This window comes from Terrapene carolina, unplaced genomic scaffold, assembly GCF_002925995.2.
Source record: "Terrapene carolina triunguis isolate 2854851 unplaced genomic scaffold, T_m_triunguis-2.0 Scaffold18, whole genome shotgun sequence".
Taxonomy (NCBI): Eukaryota; Metazoa; Chordata; order Testudines; family Emydidae; genus Terrapene; species Terrapene triunguis.
Window position 1 is genome coordinate 538,811 of NW_020664369.1, and position 17,063 is coordinate 555,873.

Consider the following 17,063-nt stretch of genomic DNA (forward strand, 5'->3'; position numbering starts at 1 on the left):
AAGTTATGATGTTTTCAACTTAAGATGCGATTTTCAGGAACCCATTGTGTCGTAAGTCTGAGGACTGCCTGTATTTTATCTGTACCCTTGTGGCGCTGGGAGCCAGGACTCTTTACGCCACTGACGGTATTGCAGGGGTAAATCACACAGTCTCTTTGTTGCAGTTTCTATATCTGTACAAAAGGAATGATAGCACTGCCACGGGACTCTGCAAACAGTTAATTTAACCTCGTTTGAAATTTGTACGACGTTCATCTCAGTGAGCGCGAAGTTAATTTTTCAGTGAAAGCTAGAGAGCTTCAAATCAGAATGTGCCATCCAGAGGGGATTTCCATTATAACCTCTCTATGCATGCAACTAAGCAGAAACCATTTTAACAGGTATAGAATTCCTACTAGTATCTCAACAGCCATTTATCATTCTACAGTAACAAGTGCCAGGCATTTGGGTGCTATAAGGTATTAAAAGCAGGTGTGAAAAGTTGTGGCATTTCCTTTGAAGTAAAATTTAAGATTTTACTCCCTGTATGCTTTTTTAAAGAAGATGACATCATTAATGTATCCTAAATATAATAAAATATTAAACAGGATCATTTAACAATGGTAGGGTTAGTGGTAGCAAATGCAGATCACCACCAGCCTCTGAGAAAAGCAGGCTCGTATTTGTTACATTTACAAGGTCTATTTTTAAAATCTCATAGTTCTGTGGGTGATAAGGAAATGCAGCTCCTGCCTGAGTCTTAATTTACTTTCCAGCAAGAGATCTATTACAATATCAGCTTCCATGTTGAAACACCAGCCCATATACAAGTTTGGATACAGAAAATACCTGTTGCCTTTTCTATTAAGAATGCGGAATCACTTACTATCCTAGAGCAAGTTTGCTTTGCTGACAAAACTTAGCAGCAGTGATGAGTCTGATACTTTCTTTTAGAGCTGATTTTCAGAGGCAGTGCAAGTGAATGACGACGTTTTAAAGGGGCTCGTTCCTATGAGGTATTGTTTTAGAGCACTGCACAGCAGAGGAGATTTTATAAAATTAACTCTGAAAGAAGCTGGATTCGTACACAAGTCCCAGCTCCATGACAGCAATAAAATGTCTTGCTCCTTTGGCTACCAGTTGAAGTCATTGGGAAGGCAGGTTTTGGGGAATTGGATACCTCTCATTCTCATACCACTGAAACACTGTCCATTCTTCACGCTGACCTCGCTTCTTCCTGCCAAGATTTGGTTACCTTGCAATAACTGACGTGACAAATAGCACTGGGGCTCTACCATTTGTGATGCCATCAACTCCTGCAGCAGAAATACAGAATCCTTGATTCAGCAACAAAGCTGAATAGCTAGTTCAGCAAAAAGGTTGTTTATCTTTAAGACTGATCCCATAGAAATTCACCTCTGCAGGCCTCCAGGCTTATACACTGCCCATTTCTCGTTAATGCAGCTGCTGTAACACATTACTCCGTACCTTTGTCCCTGTTTGTAGAACAATGGAGACATTCTGCTTTCCTGGAGTCCTGCCTTCCTATTGTTTACATCCTCGTCTCCTTTCTCTAGCCACTGACTGTGGTGTCAATATTCACTGTCTTGTCTGTCCAATTTAGAGCCCAGCGCTTACCACCAAAATCAAGGGCACTACTCAGGGTAGTTTTAGGGCCTCAGGCCGTGGATTGTAAAGTCTTCAGGAAAGAGACCTGTTTTACCCTGCTGTACAGAGCAACACACATGCTACAATAAAACATATGCAGCTGTAGAGGCTATTTGAATTTGGAGGACGAAAGGTAAAATTATTTTCCTTATCATACACTTTCTTTTTAGTGGGTAGTTGCAGGTCTGTAATCACAATCAAATACGTTTCTACCTTTAATCCCACAGAGATAGATTCCTGTATTTTTTTTCCCACAGCTCTACTGCCCCAAACTGTGGGCAAATAAACTAGAAACTGGAGGAGGATCATAAAATAACCCAGTTAAGGTGTTGACTGATTTAAGCAGAGAAGTAAGATAGGAACATAGATTTTGCTGTTCTCTCAGCACAGAATGCATCAAAGAAAGCTTTTACAGTGAAATACAGCTATGCTATAAGAACACACCCAGAACAACCCAAACATTACAACTGTCTATTTGCATGTGTGTATTGGGGGGAGGGGGGGGGGGGGGTTTCTAGCAACTTGTCTGGAGAAACAGATTCTGAAAGAGCAAAGGGCCTTTACTTAGGTCTGGCTTGAACTTTGGTTTCTAAAAAAAAAAAAAAAAAAAAGGCATTTTGCTTCTTTTACTTGCTTCTGATTTCCTCCAACAACTATAGATTTATTGTACAAATTCTCAGTCACAGGATAGTAAATGAATACAAATAAAATGATTTAATTGCAGCTACAGTAAAGTAGCTATATGCACTATATACACAATGTTCACTGTTTATGGTATTGTTAGGAGGCCATGCATTTTTTATTGCACATATAAAGTGTACAAAGATTCATGAAATTCTCTTTTTAGCCATACAGGTTAAGATTGCATAAAAAAAGCCATATTACAAAATATTTAGCGCTATTTACAGCCAACTTTAAGCAAATACTGAAAGTCACTACTAGGAGAAAAACAAATTTTACTGATGAAAAAAACAGGATTTGTCAAAATAATAATTACAAAGCTTCATGTTGCCATATATACATTGTAAAAAAAATACTCAGGAACCTGCATTTTACCCCTCGATGCAGCAATCAATATTCCTATTTATATAGTCAATTTTTGAATGCTTTTAAAGTTTGATATACTCTGAGTTGAAAACCTATTTTCTTTACATTGTTCATGCTATTTGACAAAACAGGTATTTGTGCAGCTCTGTAAAATATTAAAATACATTTTAATTTAGTGTTAAAGTGCACAATACATTTGATAGGAAACCATATGCTAGCTGCCAGTCAAAATTGCAATGTAAGTCAATGTTCCCTCTTTTGCTTTGGTTGGAATAACTGAATATTCCATGCATACTGTATGTGTCATTATATTGTCTTTGAGTTCACATTTCCCCGCCCCCAACAGATTGTTGTCAATGTGTACCATAATCTGTGATGTCAAAAATACAAGGTCTGCATTCAAACACTGTATATATTCAGGATTAAAAATTAATTCATTGGAATACTGGTGGTTTTTTAAATGCAGTGTCTTTCTGTGTGAACACGCATATCACTCTGCCTAGATTATGCAATATTGTGACAAGTGTCAACATTCTTTCAAACAGGTTGTTTTTTCTCTCTCCATAGCCTCTTTCTCTATTTAATTTGCCCTCTACATTGTCTCACTTTTGCTGTAATGCATTTCAAACTCTCCTTCCTTAAATGTAACATGGACCCCTAACAGCCATCCTTTTTACCACATGCTACATCCCTGTCTTGTTTGCCAAATTACTTACATCACTAGATTTCCATACCAAAAAATGGATGTTCAAAAGGTTGTGAAAATCACTGCGCTAGAACTTTTCTACCTAAAATACGTGTCTGACAATGACTGAACAATAAATTAAGCTTTAAAACACCTCCTTTTGAGATTAAAAGTAACGAAAAAAACTTTATTTCCTACTGCTGAATTGGGACAAGGGGTCTGATCCTGCAAACACTCACTACAGGGCAGAGTGTGTAATAAGATGAGAAATCCCACGGAAGTACATTAACTACAATGAGACCGCTCACAGTAGTAAGCCCTGCAACCTGTAGTCCATATTTGAAGGATCAGGTCTTTACAACTGCCTAAAACAACTATAATGAAATTATATTTTCTCTTTTTTAAAAAAAACCAAACATATATTTGACTATCTAGAAAACTTTCTATTTTCACCTTTCTTGTGCTATTTTTTATTTGTTCCGTAGTGCTGTATCCTTTTAAGATTACCCAAGTACAGTGCAAAATTATATTTCAAGACACGTGATGCTAATGCACATCAGTTATTTTGCTGTAATAAAAGTTTAATGTCTTGTGCATAGTAAAATAAGTATCAATCAAAAATATTTGTTCACATTTATGTTTTCAAGTTTAATCTTTCCTTTTTTTTTTTAATAACAGCTATATACAAATAAAAAGGTGTGCTTCTCTTTAGTTCAACCAATTTCATCTAATGGGGGTGGAGGGAAGTGCTGCTGGAATGTTGGAAACTAACTGGAATGCAGAGAAACTATATTAATCTTCCACAAACCCCAAAATAAAGAATGCCATCCCAGCTAACAGTTCTTTTCATTAAAGCACCTATTTTTGTTTACTGTTTATCATACATATTAGAAAATACGATTATGGAGATCTAGAATTACTGCACACCAAGTAGAATAAAAAATAACTAAATATTTATATTAAAATAAAGTGTTTAACCACAAAAAAGCAGTAATAAAATACAGTTTCCTAATTTATATTTTGCATCCAAAGGATGAATAACAACTCACTAATAAATAATATTTATATAAATATTTTGTCTGAATATTTTTAAAAGGCAATGGCCTGAAGCAACTGCAAAAAAACAAAACATGTTAAAATTCAGATAAAAAAAAGAAGAAGATGCTCTTGCTTTAATAAGATGAACATATTTTGCTGCAAGGCAGCTGTACTCCACACTTATGTAAGTGGCAGAGAGGTGGCTGTTTTAATGGGTGCTGTACACATTGAGCTATAAAAGCAGTGAAATGCCAGTTTGCTTTATAAAATGATTATTAGTTTGCAGTTCAATATATACAGATAGTCTGAAAGGTGATTTCAGTTCAGAAATGTAGGAATACTCTTTTGGAGCAGAAGGATATTTTTCAATGCAGTTTGAAAAGATGAGCAGTGTTTTGATACTTTTATGGCACATTGGAGCTGATTACAGCAGAAATAGTAGTTTCATGTGAATAAAGCTTGCTTCATTGTGGTTACATCTAGTAATGCTTGAACTGTTATGCTCACTTTTACCAAGCCCTTTTCTTCTAGGATGTGATGTGGTAGGCAGAGCTTCTCCTAGAAGAAAAAACAAAAGAGTAAAGATTAGACCACCTAGCTCTTATTGCAAAATCTTGCTTTATGCAAATGCAGCTAGAAAGCAGTTATCACAACAATCAGGAATCATTTAATTAAAAAACTTTCTATGCCTCTTACAGAAATAATTCTCTTGTTTTGCTGATGGCATACTTGGCCTAGTTTGAGATTTTTAAGTGTTCTGGGTGACTCTAGGGCCAACAGGAAACCATCTTATTCTTACATTTAAAAAAACCCAAAACATTTTAACACCATTAAGATTCGCAGTTAGTTTTCAGCAATAAGTCTGATGGTACATTCATTTAGCATGTAATCACTGTAAAAACACCAACATTACAGGCAATAGTGAGATACTGTGACATATGCCCATTACTTTTAAAAAAAAATCCTGGGGTGAAATCCCAACCCTACTGAAATCAAAGGGAGTTTTGCCACTGAATTCAATAGTGTCAGGTTTTCACCCTGGAATATAAACCTTGAACAGCAGTGATTACAATCAACAGATTGAAACATGAACATTTTACATTTAATGGAATGATTTTCCAAATGATTGCAAAGTTCTTTACAAATTTACTTTGATGTACAAAGGGATCACTTCATCCATCAATGGAATGGAGCAGCCACTGTCAGAGGTGAAACCTACCAGTGCTACCATCAGAACAAACAAACTTTTAGTCTATTATTTTGACTCTAATGGTAAATAATACCAGATCTTTCAGAAGGAGGTGCAAGAAACCCCAGATTGAACCATTATGGAATAGCCTGCCAAAGGGGAAGTTTATTCCTAATCTCCGTTAGTGGCCGGTTTATGTTTTCTAAAATAATATTTTTGCTAATACAATTGTGGATATTCCCATTCATAGAAACATCTAATTCTGTTTATCATCCTGCTAAACTCTGATATCTAATGGCAATGAGTTCTATAGGTTAATTATGCAAAAAATGATTTCCTTTTATTAGCTTTAAATGTTCAATTTTTTTTAATGTCCTCTTTCTTTTAGAATGTGAGATAAGGTAAAAAGGAGCATCTGATTTATCTTCTCTATACCATGCATTATTGTGTCTACCTCTGCCGTCTCTCGCCATATTCATCACCTCTTTAAATTAAACAGTCCCAATCTTTTCAATCTCTCTTTTTATGGTAGTCTTTCCCCTTCTCTAATCCTGAATAGAATATGGCATACCTTATATAATAATGATGTAATATTTTCTATCCCATTACTTATGCAGTCTAAATTTTGTTTCCTTTATTTAACATTTTTTCCCCAGTGATAACTGGATTTTTTCCCAAGTCACAGTTCAGTTAGAACCCAATAATTTGTCTAAATGGCTGAAAATATTTCTTCTAATGCACATGGCCCTGATCTTGTTAACCATGAGAACCATTGTGCTTTACCTAGCTTAGATAGGTCCCTCTGAAGTTCCTCATGGTCATCTCTAGCCTTGACTAGCCTAAATAATTCTGTATCATTTGCAAATTTTGCCACCTCACTGTTCATTCCCAGATAACTGATAAATATATTAAACCACACAGGTCCTATTATGGGTCTGTGTGGCACCCCACTGTTAACTTCTGGACACAATGAACACTGACCATTTATTCCTACCCTTCCTTTTCTGTCATAGCCTGCTTCCAATCCATGACAGTACGCCCTCTCACTCTAAGACCACTTACTTTCCTTAATAAGCTCATGTGTGGAATTTGGCCTGAACTCTTATAGAAAATGCCACCAGATTGTTAATGAACACAAGAGGTCAGGACGTCAATTATATAATCAAAATAGCAGCTCCAAAAGTAATAAAATACTCTAGGCCTTGGTTCTATACTGTCTCAGAGGAAAAAAGTATCACAACACAACTTCAGGTAACACAGAGGTTTTTCCTTAGAGGCCTTCTGTCCAAGTTGTGTCTCAACCAGACTAGGCTTAGCTTGAGGTTGATTAATCATGGCACAAGGCTGGGCATCTACAGGCCATAAATACCCCCAATAGAAATACATTTAGTAGCCTAGTTTAAAACAAGATAAAAATCAAACTCCGCATTTTACGTGTCAAATATAGGACAAAAAGGGAGATCCAGAATTTGTTCAAAATTATTACATCTGCCACCAGCACTATAATTGATCTTTAAATGTAAAAGTGCAAGTATTTTTGACTTGTAACTTGTATCTTACTTGTGGCATGTGGTTATACCTCTGTATCTAATGAGCATACCATATTTTGGTTTCTCTTATCAAATTCACTTGAAATTATTTGAGAAATGTAGGCTTCAAGATTGTGGGGTTGAGTGTGTCTGTGGTACAGATATGCCCCATGTCCTACAGCGAAGGTGCTGCAAGGTTCTGGCAGTCTGCTCAAGATAGTTTATATTACATATGGAGTCTGTGGCTTTCCACCACTTTGGCTATTGTCTTCTCTTCAATGTGTTAGCTTTTGACACTACAATTCATCACTGAATTCACTGCTGTAATGAAGCACAGTATATCTAGTCAACAGTCCTGGCGTGTATTAATGTTGTGAGTATCTCTGACTAGAGTGAAAGGGACTTAACTGAAATCATACAAACAATCTCAGTGGGGCCAATCTTGTGTGACTGAGGTACTGCAGACTCTCAAAGGGTCAGGCAAGACTGTCATTAACTTCTGCTTCCTCATTAAAGGACATTTCTTTCTGGAGAGATGTACAGAGACCTTGTAAGGCTTAAAGTTCTTCCTTTAGATGCAAACTGTCATGTAACCTGATGTATGATTGGTAGTGGACTAACTAAATGATAAAAATGTTTTCAGTTTCAAACACAAGACAAAAACAAAGGTTTTCTTCACTTCTGGTAATATAAGGTTTATTCAAACATGTCTAATAGTTAAGGAACTGTGGTCAATCTAATGTCTCAAGACACACCTGCTCATAATGTCACCGGTTTTAGAATAAAATATTTTGATCTGTTATTTTCAGATAAAGAAGTCTTTACATTCTATACTGAATATGTTTTAAAGTCAGATTAAATTGTTTTAAAAGTTTTTTCTACTCCCACTGGATACAGCCCTCCCCTCACCAGATAGGGATTGGGCTAAGAAAAGCCAACGAAAAGGTGGTATGTATGAGTTTCCTGTCTGAATATTGATCATTTCATTATCCTTACATTTTCAGATATGAAATTACTGTATATTAAATTATTGGACACTGAAGTGAATATTCGAAAACCAAAGAAAAACAGTTACAAGCCTTTGATAAGAGACTAAGGGACATCACTAAAAAAATTCACTGCTGGTATTTGTAAGTTTGAATGCATTCGTAAAAGGATATGTTTGTCCCAAATCGCTTCTATTGAAGCCAAATCTGTATCAAACACAGTTCAGTTTAAAGAGATTTATACCTCACACTTAAAAAATTTTTATTGCAAAACTTACTCACTGTTCATCTCTAGCCACCTATATCAGTCAGAGCTTTTGTTTTACCTATTGATTTTTCATGGCTACAGTGTTGATTGTCTTACAATTAATCACAAAGAGTAATTACAATGAGTAAATGAGTTCAGTCATCCATTTTAAACCATAAAAACCTCCCCAATATCACTTTGCTTTCTCTTTAAAGAAAATGAATTAACCAGTCCAAAATCTAATATAATATTCTAGTTGAGTATAAAACCAGAACCTATGAGCTCTATTCTCAAATAAAGGAAGTTTTTTAAGGACCCATAAAAAAGCAGACTCTAGGTTTAATTTCTAGTTTTTAAAGCATAAATAGGTCATACAAAGGAAGACAGTACTTTGTAACCAGCATGTTCACTTTCCCCATAATACATCTCCCTGTCCCTAAGCTCTTGCTTAGTTCCCTTATCTCTTTCACATGCTTGAAGGCTTCTACATTACCAACAAGAAAACAATGGACAACGCAAAGTTATAAAGAACAAACCAATAAACAAACACAAGGGTTATGTGTTTTGACAAATATCCCAGAACAGTTATTGGATCCTGTAGCATCCTATACAAAGAACACTCTCCTTTCGCCTCATCGTTTTCATAACTAACTCAATTCTCTTGTTCACCTCAATAAAGAGTCTAAGTGCTGAGCTTTACATTCCAGGTTTTTACATTGCTCCCACTATCTAGCACAACCTTCCTACCGCTGCACACCCAAATCCTTTTCTGAATCCCTGTTCTTTTCAAATCACAGCTCAACAACATTCTGTAACTTTTTTTTTTAAGAGAAGAATCAAATCTTACTAAGACCATTATCCAAACTCCAAGGAACTCAGTAGGAGCCTTTCCAAAGACTTCAATGGGCTTTAGATCAGATCCCAACCCTCCGAATTACCCACATTCAATCATTCTCCCTTGAACTTGGCCACTTCCTCCTCCTCCTCTTCTCTTCTCCTCTGTCCCACCACGCCTACAAGTGCTACCTCTAAGACACAAGGAATGCACTTATCTTACAGCTGTCAAACAATCAGATGAGAGAAACTCACTATATTATATAACACTATTGCAAAACTTTTATAGAATTCAGCATTTCTAGGCACTAGACTTCAGCTATGGAGGAACTCGCCCATGACTACAGTAAGACTTTAGGCAACTGACAGATTCTTCAAACATCTTTCCCACTTTTGGAAGTGAGTTCTCTCCATCTTAAACTGGCGTAACACCAGTGTAACTCCACTAACTTCAACACAGGGTATGATCCATCTCTCAGTAGTATCTCCTTTGAAGTCAATGAAGTTATGTCAATGCAAAAACAGTGTGAGAGAGATGGAGTTGGGCACTACATTTCCAACACCAGTGACGGTCTCTGCAGAAACTGTCAGTCAATACAGAGGAAGGACCACCGATTTCTGCTTTGGTCATGGATGGGTCTTCCCACAACAACACACACGCCCTGATGAATTACCCAGGATCTAAGGTCTGCTTCTGCTTCTAATAAATTCAGTGGAATGAGTGAGACACCTAATTATTGCAACTAGGCTAACCACATTCTAAATTTAAATTAATTTTAATTTAAAAAGACGGATATAATTTTGACTTATTTTCAAATTTATGTCAAAGGAAGGAACAAACTTCTTTCAATCAAAAATGAGGCAAAATGTAACAATATAGAGAGGATAGAGTCCGAGCCAGTAGGCTGTGCCACACAGCTACCAGCAGTGAAGGCGATAAGACAAAGTTGTAGCCACAATTGCAAATGCTATACTCAGAGTAATCTTCTAGCCATGGAACAAGATGGGTGATTTAGCTGGGGTGAAGGAAAAACAGGAAAATGACAGGAAGCAACAACAGGAGGATTCAGTATGAACTTGGCACTTAAACATATCTCTATTTTCTTTGACGTTAGTTGCCTTAAAGTCAAGGCTATTGTATGAATTCGACTAATCTAGGCTAATCGACAACTTCAAGGCAATTAAAATACAAGTGTCTGTTACTAAGGGAGTGACTGTGGCCACTGTATCAGGTAGGCACATCATAAAGTGATTTGATTTGATTTGCAGATGTTAACGTTCAGGACCCAGCTATATTTACCAGCAAAAAATGGAGAGTGAATGAAATTTTGCAATGTGGCAAGTGCTATTCTCTGCTCCTTCTGTTTCTTCCCCGCATTTGTAGACATAAGATTTCAGAAAAACTGAAATATTCTGAAAACGCTGCAACGTGTAGCTTCTTAGAGATTCCAAATAAGAAAATGAATCTCATGTTTTCCACGTAAATAATTGGAGTCAAGTATTTTGAAATTTAAATAATCATTACAACAAAGAGGACTAAAATAGTTTTAAACAAAAACCTCTCAAATACTTTTTACAGTTTTATATACTATAGATCAGTGGTTCTCAAACCAGGGGTCCGAGGCCCTGGGGGTGGGGTGGGGCGTGAGCAGGTTTCAGGGGGGCCCCCAAGCAGGGCCAGCATTAGACTCACTGGGGCCCAGAGCAGAAAGCCGAAGCCCTGCCACATGGGGTTGAAGCCCGGGGCCTGAGCTCTGCCAGCCGAGGCTGAAGCCGAAGCCTGAGCAACTTAGCTTTGCGGAGAATCCTGTGGCATGAGCCCCCGCATGCAATTGGCCTGCTTGCTACCCCCCCAATGCCGGCCCTGGCTTTCATATGCAGAAAACCCGTTATTGTGACACAGGTGGGCTGTGAAGTTTTTCTAGGATGTTGGGGGGGGGGGGGGGGTCAGAAAGAAAAAGATTGAGAACCCCTGCTCTAGATATTACTTTTCATTTTTATACCTTTCCTTGTTCGTATCTCAGCATCACTGACGATATCTGCCCATCTCTGGGAACACTGTTTGTGTTGCAACAGATGGAGCACAGGAATTAAAATCATTGGTTTGGTGTGTGTGTATAAGTGGCTTTTAAAAACCTCACTGTGACAGATTAGTGTTCTTTCACATACATAGGGCCTGATTTTAAGAAGCAGATTTCACATATGTATGTGCAATATTACATTCATTATTAACAGCATTTGCAGTTGCTGTCAATAAGTAGCCTCAATGTTATGAACTGCACCTGTAATTAACTGTAGGCACAAATATTTTCAGAAACAAAATATTACATCTCCAACTCAGAAGGCAGGCTGGGGGCCTTTTACAAATCAGGATCTTCAAATCTTCAAATAGATCAAATATTTTGCCTAAATACTTGACAATTTCACTTTAATATTCTTCTGTCAACTTCACGTAGTCTACAGCAGGGTTCAGGGCTTAGCTATGTCGCTCAGGGGTGTGGATTTTTCACACCCCTGAGCGACATCGCTGGGTTGACCTACCTTTCTAATGTAGAGCTGGCCTTAGTTACAGTTACAAAGCCTAAGGCCTTCCTTCACAGTATGGTCTGGGTTAACTTCAAGTCTATAGCAATAGGGAAGCACTTATAATGTTCCTCTTTGAATCTTGTGTTATAACTTTCCTACTGTTTATGGGAATATGAGAATTTACTTTTATTCTCAGCACCCTACATGATTAATGTATTTATTTTATATGGAAAGTTTTGGGACAAAAAGTTAATGCAGTATCAGACAGGAACATTAGCAATAATTAGTTATGGTCATTCTGTTCAAAAGCTGAAAGAAACTGAAGAGCAATTAAGTTCACTCATTTTCTAAAAGTCAGGTGAAGAAGCAGACCTGGGAATCACAAAGGTAAATTAATTGAGAAGGAGACTGACATGTCTGCATGTGTAGATTAGAATTTATGGATAAAACCTGTAGGCAGTTTAAGGATTAAATAATATTCAATTCATAATTTGTATTTTCATGCTGTACTAAATCACTTTTGCAATTTATAATATTTTTGTATCTATCCTGTACTAGATGTAGTATGGGCTAGTTCCTAGTGTATGAGAAGTCAGATTTTTTGGACAAGTTCATGGGTTTGCTTATCACTATGATTGGGATTTGGTAAAATATTTGTAATTGTGCAACAGGTTTAATCCAGTACACCTCTTGAACAGCAATTCAGCTCTCATATCCAGTGTTCAGACTGAGAAATCATTCATAACATGGGAGACACAAGCCTCTGTTTCTTTGCACATCAGCAACCTTGAAACAACTGCTCCATTACCTTTCTAATGGATGGGAGATTTTGGATACTCTGGGTAATTAAACCAGCAAAAACATGTCACTGGCACAGGCAGAGATGTATAACATTAGGATTAATATCGTGGGCTGGTAGCAACAAGTTTCTCCACCTGATTTTCTAATATTCTAAATACATACAAAAATATTCATGTAAATAACATGGGAATAGGGATTGTGTAACAAACATAGCAATGCAGAAAGCACTGGCAAAGAGATCGATTTAATAGACCCCTCAATTCCTTGGGGAATTCCTAAATGAGTAAGGTATATTTATGTATTCAGGGGATTGGTATTCTTGGGTTAGCTAAACTGATATTTTAGTGACATAATTTATGTTTACATTTCATAATATGAAATCATTAGCATTTATATAAAGCTTTTCATCTGTAGATCTCAAAGTGAAGGGAAAACTAAATAAACATCTCTATATATTGTTAAAGAAGTCTTCTCAGATGGGTTACAGAATATTATCATCCCTGTTTTTATAAATGAGGAAACAGACAAGAATATTATGTAACTTGCCCAATGTCACAGAAAGAATCAGTGGCAGAGACAGTGACAAAGCCTAAGTCTGCCAATACCCACTCTGATGCCCTACTCCTTGCACCATGTTGCCTCCATCACCTCATCCTGAAAGACCCTAAGTTCCATTACAAATTCTGAGTTTTTTGTAATTTGGCATGTAATTAAAAACGTACAGCAACACTACACAGTTTGACAGGGAAAGAGAAGATTACTGTTTCCAAAAGAAACTGGAGAAAAAATTTAGGGGGGGAAATTGTAATGATTACAGACTGGACTTTGACCAAAACACCAGAGTAAACACTCACTCTTACAACAAGTGCTATGGGATCTTTACTGATCTTAAGGACCGTGGTTTCTATTCTTCATTTGGAAGATGGCGCCTCTAACAAACATAACACATACTCAAAGAGAATACCGCCATCTTCTGAAATGCCAATATCACTTCCTTCAGCACCTGGGGGTTCCTTGGGTTCTCACCTCCAAACACTGACTAGGCTCAATGCTGCTTAGTTTATAAGATCTGATGAGACCACAGCCCAAAATGGTATAGATGCAGTTTACTGCATCTCCACAATCTGTGAGCAACCCAGGCAGTGTGTAAGGAAACAAGCTGCAAAATCAAGATACATGTACGCATTTAAGCTAGGGTTGGGGAAGTGAGGGGCGGGTTTCCCGCTACAATCAATTCAAGATTCTGCTACCTCTAGTCAAGAGGTTAATAGAGAGGTTACAGGGGATGGAAGTTTGTGAGAGAAAGGAAGGAAATTAAAGTACCTGTAATATGTCAGAGATAAAGCAGAAAGTTTGTGTGCACATGCAAACAGGTTATGCTGTTAGCGCATTCCAGTGATAAGTTATGTACATCAAGACTATAAAAAGTATGTGGAAAAGACAAAAGCCTATTAGATCCCAGGAGCGAAAGGTAGAAGTTGATTGTGGGGCTTTCTCCCCGAGGGCCAGCAGAGTGTCAACAGTCTTTCGAATGTGACGAATATCCGACTGCAGGATGTCATACGGAGAGCAGAGGTCAGCCTATCCCGAAGGGCAGCCATTAGAACAGAAAAAAACAGTGCATAAAATTAAAAATACAAAAAGATAGAGTTTGATAAAGTATTACAGTATTCTATTACTAGTATAAATATGTAGGAATATATTGTTTCTTTCAATTATTCCCTTAATTTACTACATGCACCATCTTTCTTTTGTTTCCTCTAAATAATTAAGCTATCAATATCAACACACTAGCACAAATATACGGTGCAAGCTAAGAGCTCATTCCTGCAAATCTTTATAGACGTAGTCCCATTCAATCACTTAAATGGGACTAATTGCATGATTAAGATTTTGCAAGAACAGGCCCCTATAAAAGCAAGAAAGTTCTCTTAGCAGTTGAGACAAACCATGATACTGAAATCTCAGGAAAACACACTAAAAAAATAAATTGTTATGAATATACATACAATTGTTCACCTAACATCACATGCACCTTAAAATCTGGTGATTAAATTGTTTACTTTGGCTGGTACTCTGGGATGAAAATTGAAAGAGACAGAAATGATACTGATTAGTTTAAGAAAATTTCCAAGCTGCAGAGTTTAAGGCTCAAACTTCTTATTTAAAATTTTAAAATTAAAAATATGTGAACCTAGGCTATTCATACATTTTTGGAAGGTATAAATGCCCATATGTAGCTATTTAAATTGGAATACAAACATCCAAGCAACTTGCTGCGTTATGAAAATTGTACTGAGCAATGATATTCACGATAAGCAGACATATTTGGTTATCATTACACAAAATCAAACCCAAGGTGCACACTGATCACTTTAAATTTTGGAAGATGAAAACAATATGATGTGTATTTTTACTCCAATCTCCTTTGCACACATAACCTCACTATCAATGCTCAACTCAATGTATACATGTAAGTTAGAGTATCTTCAAATTTTTTTTTTTTAAGTTGCGTAAGATGTAGGAAAGACAGAGCCCCATTTCAGCAGTAAGTTCTAACTTCTGGGCCAACTATATTCAGGTATTAAAGGAAAATAATTCCTAGTATATAATCAAAAACATGAAAAATCTGCAGGCTTAGCAGTCTAAAATACTTTAAGAACATAAGAACAGCTGTACCGGGTCAGACCAAAGGTCTATCTAGCCCAGTATACTGTCTACCGACACTGGCCAATGCCAGGTACCCCAGAGGGAGTGGACCTAACAGGCAATGATCAAGTGATCTCTCTCCTGCCATCCATCTCCATCCTCTGACAAACAGAGGCTAGGGACACCATTCCTTACCCCATCCTGGCTAATAGCCATTAATGGACTTAACCACCATGAATTTATCCAGTTCTCTTTTAAACGCTGTTATAGTCCTAGCCTTCACAACCTCCTCAGGTAAGGAGTTCCACAAGTTGACTGTGCGCTGCGTGAAAAAGAACTTCCTTGTATTTGTTTTAAACCTGCTGCCTATTAATTTCATTTGGTGACCCCTAGTTCTTGTATTATGGAAATAAGTAAATAACTTTTCTTTATCCACTTTCTCCACATCACTCATGATTTTATATACCTATATCATATCCCCCCTTAGTCTCCTCTTTTCCAAGCTGAAGAGTCCTAGCCTCTTTAATCTCTCCTCATATGGGACCCGTTCCAAACCCCTAATCATTTTAGTTACCCTTTTCTGAACCTTTTCTAGTGCCAGTATATCTTTTTTTAGATGAGGAGACCACATCTGTACGCAGTATTCGAGATGTGGGCGTACCATCGATTTATATAAGGGCAATAATATATTCTCAGTCTTATTCTCTATCCCCTTTTTAATGATCCCTAACATCCTGTTTGCTTTTTTGACCGCCTCTGCACACTGCGTGGACATCTTCAGAGAACTATCCACGATGACGCCAAGATCTTTTTCCTGACTTGTTGTAGCTAAATTAGCCCCCATCATATTGTATGTATAGTTGGGGTTATTTTTTCCAATGTGCATTACTTTACATTTATCCACATTAAATAACATTTGCCATTTTGTTGCCCAATCACTTAGTTTTGTGAGATCTTTTTGAAGTTCGTCACAGTCTGCTTTGGTCTTAACTATCTTGAGCAGTTTAGTATCATCTGCAAACTTTGCCACCTCACTGTTTACCCCTTTCTCCAGATCATTTATAAATAAGTTGAATAGGATTGGTCCGAGGACTGACCCTTGTGGAACACCACTAGTTACCCCTCTGCAGTCTGAGAATTTACCGTTAATTCCTACCCTTTGTTCCTGGTCTTTTAACCAGTTCTCAATCCATGAAAGGACCTTCCCTTTTATCCCATGACAGCTTAATTTACGTAGGAGCCTTTGGTGAGGGTCCTTGTCAAAGGCTTTCTGGAAATCTAAGTACACTATGTCCACTGGATCCCCCTTGTCCACATGTTTGTTGACCCCTTCAAAGAACTCTAATAGATTAGTAAGACACGATTTCCCTTTACAGAAACCATGTTGACTATTGCTCAACAGTTTATGTTTTTCTATGTGCCTGACAATTTTATTCTTAACTATTGTTTCGACTAATTTGCCCGGTACCGACGTTAGACTTACCGGTCTGTAATTGCTGGAATCACCTCTAGAGCCCTTTTTAAATATTGGCGTTACATTAGCTAACTTCCAGTCATTGGGTACAGAAGCTGATTTAAAGGACAGGTTACAAACCTTAGTTAACAGTTCCGCAACTTCACATTTGAGTTCTTTCAGAACTCTTGGGTGAATGCCATCTGGTCCCAGTGACGTGTTACTGTTACGTTTATCAATTAATTCCAAAACCTCCTCTAGTGACACTTCAATCTGTGACAGTTCCTCAGATTTGTCACCTACAAAAGCTGGCTATCAAGCTTCACAATGTAGTCTTAATTAATTATCAAATTTTCAAAAGCATTAAAGAGCTCTTCTACTCTGAGAAATGACTCCGCAGAATTTCTGTAGGGAAACTTGTCTACAGAATTT

The 17,063-nt window shown here is 37.2% G+C and overlaps 1 protein-coding gene across 2 annotated transcripts in view; it reads right to left on the minus strand.

Moving 5' to 3' along the window:
* Positions 1-4,049: 4,049 nt before the first annotated feature.
* Positions 4,050-17,063, minus strand: part of LOC112104300 (leucine-rich repeat and calponin homology domain-containing protein 1-like) — a 244,238-nt gene continuing 231,224 nt past the window's right edge. For both annotated transcript variants that reach the window (XM_026653179.1, XM_026653147.1), the window contains exon 20: positions 4,050-4,975. In XM_026653179.1, coding sequence (XP_026508964.1) covers positions 4,862-4,975 — 114 coding nt within the window. In that variant the 3' untranslated portion in view covers positions 4,050-4,861. The remainder of the gene's footprint in view (positions 4,976-17,063) is intronic.